Genomic DNA, 14,351 nt, shown 5'->3' with positions numbered 1-14,351 from the left:
TATATACCATATACAACAGTCCGAAGGTATTTTTATATAATATTTTCATTGTACCTACATTTTGACTCTGAAGTCAAATAATGTAATCCTCCACATGTAGGGTCATGTTCACAGTTTTAAAGCTTGGGATTTAGGAACATTTCAGATTAGGTATGTTCAGCCTGTGTGAACACTAGTTATTTTTTTTATTTTACTTTTGTTTTTCTTTAAATATTTATTATTTTTATTTTATGTGTATGACTATATTGCTTGCATGTACGTGAGTGTACCTGTGTTGTACAGTGCCCATGGCAGTCAGAAGAGGGCGTTGGAGTCCCCTGGAACTAGAGTTAAGGAGTTAAGGCAGTTGTTAGCTGTCATGTGGGTGCTGGGACCTGAACCTAGATCCTCTGCAAGAGCAGCCAGTGCTCTGAACCTCTGAGCCGTCTCTCTAGCCTCACTTCAGTTATTCTTTACTTCTCTCTTTTTCTTGATCACTTCTGAAGATCCTTTAAAATGACAGCTGTGGCTTGGTTGAGTATATTATGTTTTGTAGTTCATTAGGCCTTTTGCTTTTCTAAGGTCTATTTGAAGATATATTTCATCATTTTAACATGTCAATATGTGGTTTTTTTCATTATGATTTAATGGGAATTATTTTTTTTATTTAAATTTTTTCTTTAGGCAATACATTGTTAAAAGAGTTTGTATATATTTGAATGTTTTGCCTGAATGTATGGAAGTGCACCCATACATTCATACATGTCATATAATGCCTGTGGAGGTCAGAAGACTGCGCCATATCCCCTGGAACTGGAGTTATAGATGGTTGTTAGCAGCCATATGGGTGCTGAGAACTGAACCTGGGTTCTCTGCAAGAGCAGCCAGTGCTCTTAACTGCTGAGCAATCACTCTAGTCCCTAGAAGAGTTTTCTTGAACTTCCAAATACATGGACATTTCATAGTCTTTTTGTTATTCACTTCTAAGTTAATTATACTCTAATGATATCAAATCTTTTATTGACAGATGTCAGGCAGATACAACCTTACTGAGCAGATATACATAGTTAAAAATCCAAATTGAGTAATAAAACCCACAAAGCCATACAGCTTCGTCTTTTTCTTTGTTTATTATTTTTATGTTTATGAATATATTGCCTGCATGTGTATAAGGACACCTGTGTTGTGCAATGCCTGTGGAGGTCAAGAGAGGGTGTTGGAGTCCCCTGGAACTGGAGTTATGGATGGTTATTTTCACCATGTGGGTGCTGGGAATTGAACCTGGGTCCTCTGCAAGAGTAGCCAGTGGTTTTAACTGCTGGGCCATGTCTCTAGCCCCAAGCTTCCTTTTTTCACTTATCAATACCTCCTGGCATCTCTCTATATGAACAACTGTAACTCTCCCTTATCATACTATTTGGATTTGCTTCAATTTTTATTAAAATAAGGCAGATTAACAGTATTGTGCCTATGCCTTTACAAGCAGTACATGAATAAATACATAATTAGACTGAAAGAGATTTCACTTTTCACTGATATTACCAAGAGTTTGTACAAGTTTATAGTTCTAAAAACAAGTAAAAATTTTAGCAACAGTGAGTACTATACAGTGAACATTTAATAGGACAGTACATAAGCAAGATCAAGTCTGTTATAAGTGCATGTCTTTAACGGACATTTTTACAATTTAATTTTTTAAAGATTTATTGTGTGTGTGTGTGTGTGTGTGTGTGTGTGTGTGTATGTGTGTACATGCACACATGCCCTGGAGTTACAGGCAGTTGAAAGCTGCCCAACATGGGTGCTAGGAGCTGAACTTGGGTCCTCTGGAAGAGCAGCTGCTGAGCCATCCTTCCAGTCCCCAATTTTGAATTTTTGGCAATCTAAAAATATTATTAACAGTTATATACTATTTCTTTTAAGTTTCTTAATAGAACTTTTTTTATAAACAAAAGGCTTAATCTCTATCCTTAAGTTTATTGTAGAAATTCATTTATATAACTGTAAGAAGTAGATTTTGTCCTATTTCACAAATAGTTTATATATTGGGAATTATCATTTTTATGGTCCTGATGTTTTAAAAATGCATCAAGTCACTTAATCTCATGTAGAATTTTCCCAAATAGATTGGTTGGGTCACTGAGCCACTGAGGTGGCCCTGCTTTGCTCCATCAGTCACAGAGGCCTCTGCAAATTAGGGCTTTCAGATTTGAAATGATTTTTTCACACATTAGGGAACTACTTTTTAAAATTTTTATTTGTTGTTTTTATTTTATGAGTACATTACCTGCATGTATGTAAGTGTACCCATGTTGTGCAGTGTCTGTGGAGGTCAGAAGAAGGTATCAGATTCCCCTGGAACTGGAGTTATGGATGGTTGTTAGCTACCACATGGGGGCTGAGAACCGAACTCGGGTCCTCTTGAAGAACAGCAGGTGCCCTTAACCACTGAGCCATCTCTCCAGGCCCACATATAGAAATATTAAGAGAATGATGAGAGACTCCAAGAAAGGTAATTACAACAGGTTCAATGGGAGTTGGGAGGTTAAATGGGAGAGACTGACGTCAGAAATAATCTATGCTCATCAGTACTACCAAAAGAGTTGAGATAATTTATGAATTTTATTTCTAACTATATCAACATATAATAGAATGAATGTTATACCTAGCCTTGACTCCCCCCTTGAACTCTCAAGCATGCATTTAACAGTGATCTTTTCACTGACTCTATAGAAACACTTCAAAATTAATCTGATCACATAATTTTTGACTTTCTCTCCGAAACCAGCCCCTTCTAGACCTTCTGTTTGCTGAGGCCAAGCATCTTAACATCTGGGAATTATCCATGACTCCTCTCTTGCTTATTCTTACATCAACTTCCAATTATCCTAACCACACATAAGTAACTATTTATTTCACCCCCAAGGCCACTTCAGAGTCCAACTCAGCTGGGCTTCTTCAGCTGGGTAAGGGGCCTCTGTTTGGCTCTTATTCCCCAACAATCCTTCTGGTAGTAGTCAAAGTGAACTTTAAAACATGTCAAACAGCTCATTTTACTCTATTGCTTAAAATCCTCTAATGCCCTTACCTCTATATTTAAAAACATTCACGGTCCTAGCCATAGCTGAAAACCCACCACAGTCCTGCTCCTGGCACCAACACCCCTTCTGATGATGCTCATCCCATTCCAGCCCATCAGCCTTCTTCTGGTGCTTCTGGATCATGCTGTGATGGTACTGCTGTTGACTTTCCCCTTCCTTGTCAAATCATCTGACTGAACTGCTCTCCCTTAACAGTCCTGTGGATTACTCTTTAATGCCATTTAGACCTCTGTCCTCAGAAGAACCTGTCCCAGCCTGACTTAAGAGAGCTTCTCACTGACCATTCTTTACCTCCTTATCCTGTCTGATTTTCCTATGGAACTTATCACTTAAAAAAATTATATATGGAGCTGGGTAAGGTGACACACATCTTAAATCCCAGCACTCAGGAGGCATAGACAGGTGGATCTCTGTGAGATCTAGGCCAGCCTGGTCTACATAGTGAGTTTCAGACCAGCTGGGGCTATAGGGAAACAGAAAACCACAAAAGAATTATATATGTGTCTGATTTTCCTATGGAACTTATCACTTAAAAAAATTATATATGGAGCTGGGTAAGGTGACACACATCTTAAATCCCAGCACTCAGGAGGCATAGACAGGTGGATCTCTGTGAGATCTAGGCCAGCCTGGTCTACATAGTGAGTTCCAGACCAGCTGGGGCTATAGGGAAACAGAAAACCACAAAAGAATTATATACAGATTTGTTTAATTTTTTGTCCCCCTTGCTAACATGCAAGCTTTGAGAGGACAGAGGCTTTTGACTTCTTTATTCCTTTACACAGTGTCTCCCTCCTTAGCACCCTATCCTGCACACTATGCTGTCTAGCATACTCTGTATTTCTGTGTCTGTTATTAATGGTTATTCTCAGAATTCTATAAGTTACCCAGGATCAGGACATTTATTTATCCTTAGAATCAAGAATAGAGTTTGTATAGTATTGATACTTAATAAATATTTGTTAAATTGATGTGTGCTATGTTTAACTTAGTGACCTTACCTTGATTGCTTTTTGAATATTAATGCATGACTCTCTTATAGTTATCAGCAGCTTATTGAAGCGTCCCATCTCTTGGACAAGCACGGTGTTCATGCTCTGAGTGTAAGTTGTTGGGTATCTCCTCATTGCAGCCTCCACATCAAAGTTGTTTGGAAGTTTCCCCAGGATGTCACCAGTGACGTCATTTACTACTTCATCTGATGACTTTGTACCAGAACCTGATGAGCGAGACTGAAGAATCCAGACTATTACTCAAATACCCCCATAAAGGTCAAAGAGTAGCTGAAAAGGAAAAACTGTGGGACAAATCTTTGTAAGAATGAACAGTGATCTGCTCTTTCACCCATGATCCTTCACCACACAAGATTTATTAAGAAACTAAGATCCAGAGGGGATGAAGTTTTGAGAGAAAACAGTTGTAAAAGAGGAGGAGGAACAGGATTTGAAGGATGCAAACGCACTATGCCTCTTGCCTGGCAGAGGAGGAAAAAGGCACTGCAGGTCCAGGCAGCACGAGCACTGCACGTCCAAACGATGATGGACATTAAACCCCAGAAGATGGAAATCTGATCATGCCTTGAGAAAACTTGCCACAAAATATATTTGCTAATAACTCTGATGCCTAATAACTCTGATGTGCACGGGCTGCCAGAAGCAGAGATACGGTTTTCTCCTTGAACCTCTAGGTCGAAGAAAATAAGCTCATCTCTTCCAAGCAGCTGGAAGAGTTATGGAGAGAAGCCAGACAGTAGTGATTCACGTTAGACGCAAGGAAGGTGGGTTCCAATGCAATTTTTGTTTCATATGTTTATAGTGGCATCTCATAAATGAATCTATATTTCCTGGAAAGGCTCTTAAAATTTTCAGAACAAATATACATATGTGGAAGGGGGGGGAGAATAATCACTATCGAAATATAGATGAATATCTCATATTTCTCCAGTCTAAGAAAATTGCTTAGTCTTCTTTCAGATTTTACATTTCCTGGTTTCTATAACAAAATTAAATATTCTATAAATGTATTCGGTAAACACTTAGATTTCTACCTACCTACCACAAACTACCATAAGATCCTATTAGGTCAGACAGTAAAATAATAAATGCAGGTAAGTTTTAATTATAGGATAGTAAAATAAAAGAGTTATACCCATATAATTATTCTTTCTTACAGTCCTAAAATATTTAGTTTACAATGAATATTTAAAATGAATAACAGAGGGAAGATATATTGAATATTGGGCCCAATTTAATGAAATATCTAATTAAAAGTGCATTTGTAGAATAATTTGTATTTTGTATTATTTTGGCTTTGACCTTTTTTTTTTTTTTTTTTGATATAGGGTCTCCCTGTAGCTCCATCTGTTCTGGAACTAACTATGTAGACCAGGCTGGCCCCAATCTCACAGAGGTCCGTCTTCCTCTGTCTCCAGAGTGCTGGGATTAAAGGTGTGTGCCACCATACCTGGCTTGCATTTTGTTTTTTGAAGTAGACATGGAGTAGTGCAAACTCATTTAAAATCTATTTTCTAGCTAGCTTTGTACCCTTGTCCTAAAAAAAATCCACAAAAACAACACACAGAAGAACCCAGGCCTATAATCACCCCAAAATGTACGAAGACTATCTCAGCAACACAGATGTCCTTACTTCTTTCTCAACACCACAATCACATAGTTGGATGGTGGGTTCTGGAAAGTCATGTTCAACTGATAGTGAGCATTGAGTGCTACAAGGTGCTGCTTATTTGTAATTGTTTAGCTTAGTTTTTCCTTTTAAGGAAAAGGAAGGAAATTCCCTTCTTTAGCGTTTTCACAATTGCCCTTCCTCAGTCTGCTAAAGATTACTTTCCTGCCCACACCTCATGTTGGCAATTGAGCCTAGAACCTTATATATGGGCAACCGCTCTATCACTAAGCAATACCAAGAGTCCCCCTTTTTTCTTTTAACTATTTATTTTGAAACAATAGAGGGGCTGGAGAGATGGCCCAGCAGTTAAGAGTGTTTCCTGCCCTTGCAGAGGAACTGAGTTCATTCCCAGCCCCCCAGGGGGGTAGGCTCACAACCACCTGTACCTCTGCCCCCCAGGGGGGTAGGCTCACAACCACCTGTCTGGTACCTTCTTCTGGTCTCCACCAGCACTGAGACACACATGCGCATCCGCGCACACACACACACACACACACACACACACAAATAATAATTTTTAAAAGTCTCACTAAGCTTCCCAGCAGGCCTTACTCCCACCTCTGCCTCCAAAGTAGTAGCATTACAGCCTCATTGGGCTGTGTTTCTTTTATTAAATAGAGATAAGTAGGGTTTATTTTTAAGGAGACCTTTAGGAATTTAGCCTCTTCAAAGAGCCTACAATATATTGGTTCTATAATATTTTCCTGTTTAAACGAGTATTACCATTAAGCAAAAAATTAAAAAAAAATCACTACAAAAATTACACTCTCAACTCTGATCTCTCCCTCTTCCATTTTTTTGAGATGTTTTACATAAGCACATTAATGCAAAACTCTTGTCATTAACTTGCTCACCAAGCTTTGCAGCTCTGGTCTTTTTGCTTACTCTACTAGTCGAACGCACCAATCTGAGTCCAAGGGTATTGAAATAAGTTGTTTAGTCACATACTGAGAAGACAGCCCTGGTGTATTTAAGCATATTTGGTTCTGAGTCATTCTGTTGTAATGAGCCCACTGTTTTCTGGGTTCTACGATGTGACACACATCATCAAGTTTAAATAAAGCCAAAAGACACTGTATACATCTTGTTGTCAGATAAGGTACATGACATGCACCTAGTGTCCCTGGGGATTGACTCATTCATGTTTTTTCATGACCTTTTGTGCCTATGCTGGCAATAGTAAGCTTTCATATGAGCAATGTGTGAAATGGACATAAAATATTCTTTATCATTTTTGTTTTATTAGAAAATGTCATTGTAGAGAAGACTAGAAATGGGGGCTTCATGGATTCTTTCATCTAAAACAACATATCCCAGAGTCTTCCTGCCTTTCTAGCATCTTAGGTCTTACCCATTCTTAGAGCCTGGAAGGAAAACTACAAGACAGCAGCTCAGAGCACAGGTTTTAAAGCCAAACCAGTGAGCCAGACTTTGAGTTCTAGCCTGAAACTAGACTTTCCAACTTTGGCCAATACTTAATCTTGTTGTGCCTCAGTTTCCTACCTGTAAAGTGGGAATAATAATGGCCCCTAGCTCATTGGATTGCCATAAGTACTATGTTGTTACATACAGAGCTCTTAGAGTAGTGCTGGGACAGGGAAAGTGCTGTATAAACATTAGCTATAGCCATTTTCACTATGAGATTGCATAAACATGCCTGAATTCAGATAGTTGGATAATTTGATTAACTAAACATGCAGGCATCCTTAGTTCATTAAAATTTCATTTAATTCCATAGGAACTCTTGGTACTTGGATTAATTTGCTTCCAAAAAATAAAAATAAAACCAAGCAAAATTTATCCTCTAAAGAGAGAACAATATGAGACAACATCTCTTGCTAGATTCACAGGGTTAACAACTGTTTTCTATTCAAATATGCAGACTCGTGCCCACAGAGTTTAAGATTTGCCCTTCAACTTGCCTGGGCACTTAGGCTCTGATCAGCAGGATTGCGTGCTTTCCAGTGCCTTCCACCAATGAGTGGTGTATTTACATTTATTTTGTAATACTGAAGTTATATATTCTAATCATTATGTAGCCTAGTAAAATAATGTGAAAGAACTTTTTAAATATAAACTAGGTAAATGTTCTGGAATATTTTATAAAGACAAATCATTAAAGAACAATTGCTGTTGAATTAGTAGGACATTGAAAATAAAATAGGTAAAATTCTACATGGAGCCTATCCTCAAACAGTTTCCTAAGTATCTGTAAAATTATTTTTCTCCACTTAAAGAAATTAAAAGGAACATAATGTATGGTGTTTTGGAGCAAGGCTTAAGTGAGAAAAGCCAAATGGAATTTCCAGAAGCATTTAAAAGCTCCAGCACTTGGCAGAGTTTTCTGGGGGAACCTCTGCTGGCTCATAGGGGTGGGGGGACACATTAGTCCTGACTCAGGTTGAGGAGTGGCTCCTGCCCAGAACACACACCTGGGTAAGAAGAATGTTGTCGAACAGCAGCTGCGTTTCTGACTGATCTTTAGTGATGTCTGCATTGGCGTTCATCCCAAAGATCTCTGGTGCTGGGGTCAGTGGCAGGGTCTTTGTGTAATCAATGTAGCTTTTGTGCTGCAAAGATGAATAACAAGAAGTGAGGAGCCCAGACATCAATTATAAGGTATAATTTGGCCCAGGAGCCATGCTTTTCAGTGTCCAAGTCATGAAGTGTCTGAGCCTGGAAAACGACACTCTAGATGCTTCACTTTTCTTGCAGCTGGGCCAAGGTTTAAGCAACATTATGTGGAAATTTTGAGGGAAAAAGAAATGTGACCTTCAACTAGAATATTTATTTATTTATTTATTTTTATTTATTTATTTATAATGAAGAATGAGAATTCTGGTAATTTCATTTAAAAATGTGTCCTAGTGATCACAACAGGAGATAGAAACTGGTCAGGTCCGGCAGGGACGCCAAGGCAGAAGTTTAGATACTGACTGTCCTTGCTGGAGGCCTGGAATGTCAGAAGAAAGTTCTGCTTCCTGTTTCCTGGTCACCTCTTTTCCTAAATGAACCACCTCTGCTCCTGGACACTTGTGTTTGGACCAACTGGACTGACCAGTTCAGCCCTCTGCCCAGGCCTCGCCCACCTTCTGCAAAGAACCCTGTAAAATACTCAAGACTAGCAACTAGATGCTGCCCTAGTCCCTGGATGTCCCTCGCCTCTGCTCTACAGGAGCTCTCCCTCCTTTTTAAGCTCCCACATATGAATCTACAATAAACTTCTCTTTAAAACTCACCCTCTGTAGTCCATGAATTTCATTCTCCAAATTTGTGAGACAAGAAGCCCAAAGCCACCCACTGGCTAGAGGTAGCTTTGCTTGGACCCTAACACCCTTGAGCCATGGTTCACCAAGAGCTGAGAGAGGCCCATGTAGCTCTCAAAGACACCGCCATATTTCTAGATCACTGGAGAATAGTCACATTTTTCTGGTGACTATTTCTGATGAACAAATATATCTATATTCTCTCTCTGTCTCTCTCTGTCTCCATATATATATATTTGAAACAGGGCCTCATTATGTAGCCTAGGCTGGCCTTGCTGAGGATTATTCTTAATTTATAAATAAAAATAATCTCTGATTTATTTTATTTCATTAACTCTTTTTTTTTTTTTTTTGAGACAAGGTCTCCCTGTAGCCCCAGCTGACATGGAACTCCCTATGTAGACCAGGCTGGCCTTGATCTCACAAAAATGAGTGCTGGGATTAAAGGCACATACCATCACACCCAGCTCTAGCTTACACTTATTGTGAAAAGTCTGCCTAAATTCAGAAATAAGTTATTTAAATTTTATTATCCTGAGAAAACCACCATTAATATTACACACCTTCTTATTCATATATGCACATATAAAAATTCACACTTTTTTAAAATCCACAAACTACACAAATTTTATTCACAACTTATGGGAAGGAGAAAGATGAAAAGTTTATTTTTAAGCCACACAAGAAGATGAAAGTCTTTGCTTGTTCAAGGAGAACTTCAAAGAGGAGAAAAGAGCAAAACATACATGAGGGGTCTGGATGTTGCCCTCTGATGGGGAAAGCGACTGGAACTCCAAGATAGGCTTAGCCTCCTTCTCACCTGTACCCAGGAATACTGCAAGACTTAGAGGAAAGCTGTATGCGTCCTGGCTAGAAGCTGCAAGAAACACCCAGAAAGTGGGCCCAAGCAAAAGCCCTCAACAAGGAGAGTGACAGGAGTTGCTATGGACCCTGAAAGAAGGATGGAGATGGTTCCCCAGGCAGTGGACATGACAGAATCTGACCTCCAAACCTAGGGAGGAGGTCCCAGAGTAGCCCACATTGAATCACTGGAGTCCTTGGGAGGACTATGACCATTTCTGTTCACACATCAAACTGTGAACCCAGAGGCCTGGGGGAATAAGTTATAGCTGAGAAACTACCAGGCATGAACTAGAGATAACCCAGGACCTAGTGTCATCTTCCCCTGACATGGATGATAGGTAAACTTCCTTCATTGTAGAGCCTCTATCATCTCCTAGACAGAAGGGAAGAAATTGTGAGTACGACTATGGTCTGCTTGAGAAGACAGCTGTTATCCACTTAGTTGCAAGTCCTCAGTGTCTGAGTTACACTTAAACCAGAACATTAGTTTTGTCACTTTGGGAATAGGAGTTTGAAGCTGAGAACTCTCTTGCATTTCAGCAACAAAATGTTAGGGATAGGAGTGTAAACAGTTCAGGTGGAAAGGAAAAGCAATTAACCTCAACAATCCAAATTGACCTTTTTTTGTCAATGAGGGGTGATTATTGACCAGTGGGAGGCATCTGCAGTGGCCACACTAGCAGAACAGCAGAGTACCTTAAGTATCTTTGTATATGTAAATAGTCATAGGAGTTGGGTAAAGGATTTAGGACTCACATCCTCTACCCCCATAAGGATTTGTTTGCAGAATAGGACCTGTTTGTGGAGCAGAAACTGCTTTATGGTTGAGGGTTATGGTGGTCTCAGAGGGACTTATTTGTAGAGCAAGAATTGCTTTATGATAGGAGTGTTTTTATGGGGGAGTCTCCCTTTAATCATTATGAAATGGAAAATGGGGACCTAAAATCTAGTTTCATTATAGAGAAGTGGAGAAAATTTAAATGTTACCCATCTGCAGTCTGTGTGAAAGGTGCATACAGTATTTGTTCACAATGGACATTCCTAATGTGGAAAGTGCTCTTGTCCGCAGCATCAAGCAAGTTTCTCAATGGCAAAATTCCCACTTTCACTTTTTATGTAGTCACCTGCAAACACTCACGAACACACAACAAGGGAGGTTTCATCCTCAGTGGATTTATGATGTGAGTCATGCCACATACATCTTCACCTTGCTTTTTTAACCCCTGACAATACACTATTGGTGGTCTTGTTACCCCAACTCCCCACGTTGACTAGGTCCACTCAATGATTGAGTTAAGCTCTGAGACTGACTTTTCATTTAATCAGTATCCACCCTCAGCTGGCATCAGTTCCAGTGGATGATGGGGCTGAGGTTAGCAAGCTATTATCTGTGTCTCTGTAACATGGCCATGGGTTCAACCTCAGACCTGTCATCTGACTTCTGCAAATCAAATGAGAAACAACTGGTTTGTTCCAGAAGTCCTTAGAAACCTATTGTGTGCTAATCTGATGGCCATAAATGGGGCTGGAAGGGACAGCAGAGACAACCTGGCCTTGTGCCACAAGAGGTTCCCACTCTCTGCCCAATCTTCTATTTGTGAGGCTTTGGAGAAGTCAATCAATCTTAGTGAATATGCTTCTTCATTTTTAAAGGGATAAAAGAATAATGTCAATGTTAATTTGATGCTGTATCGGCGGGTCCCACGCACCGCGTTGCTGTTCGGGTCCCTGGCTCTCCGCGACTACTGGATGCTGGTGACTCAGGGGGTCGCTGCGCTTCCAGGCGAGTTTCGTTCCAAGCTACCGGCCACTCCCTCTATGTTCACGATCGTCGGCCACCGGATCACGAGGGGAGGTGCAAGAAGGGCGAAAGCAAGATCTTCACGAGTGAATGTTTATAAAGGGACAGCCCCCTCCAGGGAGATTGTATCACAGGCTGGTTCCAGACGCAGGATTCAGTGATACAGCTTCAGACAGACTCAGTGGTACAACTCCGTGATACAGCTCCTTTATTCAGTGATTCTGCTCAGCTCCAGATCTTAGTGATTCAGCTCCGCTCCAGGTCTTAGTGATTCAGCTCCGATTTATTAGGGGTAAACCAGGATATTTATAGTGTGGAGGCAATAGCAAAAGCCTTAGTTGATAGGTGCTTTGTAGGATGCCCCATTTACATGTGGTGGTGGGCTTCTGTCAGGCTGTCAGACATTGCCTGATTATCACACAGGAAAACCTGGCAGTTTCGTGCCGGAGGATATGTATCTGTGACAGGCACTTCAAAAGGTGAGTCAGGAAGAGAGCAGGAAGGTGCCCCGCTGAGAAAGGGAGTCTCTGCATTCGTGCCGAGCCCGCCTGCGGCTATCCGGACATGAAGAGACTGCTACCTTAGACAGCAGGGGTCCCCAACAATGCTGTAGTGAGATAATTCCTAGAATTAACTATTAAATAATTGTGATATAAATGCTATATTTTGCTGTTAATGGTATTTTTATGACCCCCCCCCTCCAACATGTGTTTATTCATTTTAATTGCATCAAGATTTTTTTGCCCAAAAGATGAGGTTCATGGTGATAGAATTCAGGACACTAAGGAGGCCATTCTCACATTATAATAAACAGGAAAACCCAGAACTGTATCTGTGTGTGGTGTGTGCTCTGTTCCTATATAACTGGGGAAATCATAGACCAGTATTAACAACAACAAAAATAAAAAGACCTACTGGGAAATTACCATTTAAAATATATATCATCACTACCCAAGGACTTTCATGTTTCCCTACCTTTAAGTTACTTGAAGGCATACTTACATCGCCAGAAGGAGGGACAAAATAGATGCCACTTGAGTCAAATTTGTAGTCTGGATTTTCAACTAATTCTGTGCAGAAGAATTTGTTCAGAATGCTGCGCAGTGTGCGCCGGTCCCAGTCGTCAGTCACCCGGCCTCCATAATTGCATTCCCCAGTCATGTACCGCAGAGCATCGTAAGGGAGTTCCTAAGGTCAAGAGCTCAAGTCATCAAAAAGCTAAGAATGAGCAGTAGTACATTACAGGGAATCATGTTTCTGCTTATGACTATTGTTGAGTTAAACACCTTACCCAAAGTTTGCAATAACACAACTTCCTTTTATATATATATATTCCTGCTATCACAAATTTTTCTAGGATCTTTCTCTTTTTGTATTATTTCATTTTGATTCAGTTAGTGCTGAATGGAACTCCTACATTCAGTTGTGAACTCATCTATTATTCAACAGTATTGTCTGAATGCCATATATATATGTGTGTATACCATATATAGGTAATAAATATATATACCAGACTCAAATGAGTTAGACCATAATGCATTTCTGAAAAATCTTCCATTGCTGAGTGACATGCAAAAGAAACACAACATAACTCACAAGACCATCCGTGCTAATTTCCATCCTTGCTTTTTTATATCCATATATATTTTGACAGTTAGAATCACACTCTACATTCAATCTCACATTTGTTTTCTTTGTCAAACCTCCTGGTATTTCCTATGGCATTTTATGAAATATTTTAAAAAATACTTTGAAGTTATGACTTTTTTCCCAAGGAAAGGGCTTTGCAGAAAGCAATAATTGTAAATGTTACTGAATTGCTTTTCTATAGAAATTATAGCAGACAGTTTTAAAATTTTGCTAGCTTCACAGGTCAAAGACAGTGATATTTTAAAAATACTAACGAGAGTCTTAATTGTTGCATATGTTTAATAGCGTTTGTTCTTCTAACATAAGTCATTTTCTCCTCCATTTGCCATTTAATATCTAAGTCTTTCTCTTCCATATGTGTTATATCTCTGCCGTGCTCCCTATTGGAGCTCAAAGGCTTTAGTTTAAACACCTAGCATTGCCTGCCTGGTCTCCTGGATTACTTTCTTATGGCCACCATTAGGTGGCTTAAAGCAAAAGGACAGGAGCACAAAATCAAGGCATTGGAAGGAGCACACTCGCTACAATGTCTCTGGGAGGATGCTCAGTCTATCTGGCTTTGACCTGTGGCAGCCTCTCTTCCTCCTGCTTCCCTTATTCACAAAGCTATCTTCCCTACGTGAGTGCCTAATTCCTGCCTGTCTTGTCAGATACTATTTGAGCTTGACGTCAGCTGTCAGTTTTGCAGATATTCCTTTTCAAGTAGATGTTCTCTCTAGTTTACTGAGAGTATTCTAATCATGGATGAATGCTAAATTTTGTCAAATGTTTTTTCTGCAACTAATGACAGGATCATATGATTTTTTAAATTCTCTTCAGTCTGTTGATAGAGTGAATTTGATTAAAGTGATGAACCAGTCTTGTATACCTGTATATTTAATTAACTCTCCACTAAAGACTATATTTTAAGTTAGAATATATTCTCCAGGTATTCAAATTGCTCAAATGGAAATATTCCTCATTGGTTTTCGTATTAAAACATATCATTATTTTAGCACAGATACT

General features: G+C 39.6%; 1 protein-coding gene across 1 annotated transcript in view; it reads right to left on the bottom strand.

The window, feature by feature from the left end:
- Positions 1 to 14,351, bottom strand: part of Dnah7 (dynein axonemal heavy chain 7) — a 285,457-nt gene that overhangs the window by 38,268 nt on the left and 232,838 nt on the right. Inside the window, exons 59-61 of the mRNA XM_008835602.2 lie at positions 12,699 to 12,884; positions 8,198 to 8,335; positions 4,082 to 4,312 (exon numbers count right to left, since the gene is read on the bottom strand). Coding sequence (XP_008833824.1) covers positions 4,082 to 4,312; positions 8,198 to 8,335; positions 12,699 to 12,884 — 555 coding nt within the window. The remainder of the gene's footprint in view (positions 1 to 4,081; positions 4,313 to 8,197; positions 8,336 to 12,698; positions 12,885 to 14,351) is intronic.

This window comes from Nannospalax galili, unplaced genomic scaffold (genome assembly GCF_000622305.1).
Source record: "Nannospalax galili isolate Female #2095 unplaced genomic scaffold, S.galili_v1.0 scaffold115, whole genome shotgun sequence".
In the NCBI taxonomy this organism is placed as follows: Eukaryota; Metazoa; Chordata; class Mammalia; order Rodentia; family Spalacidae; genus Nannospalax; species Nannospalax galili.
This window is presented reverse-complemented; position numbering and strand designations above follow the sequence as displayed.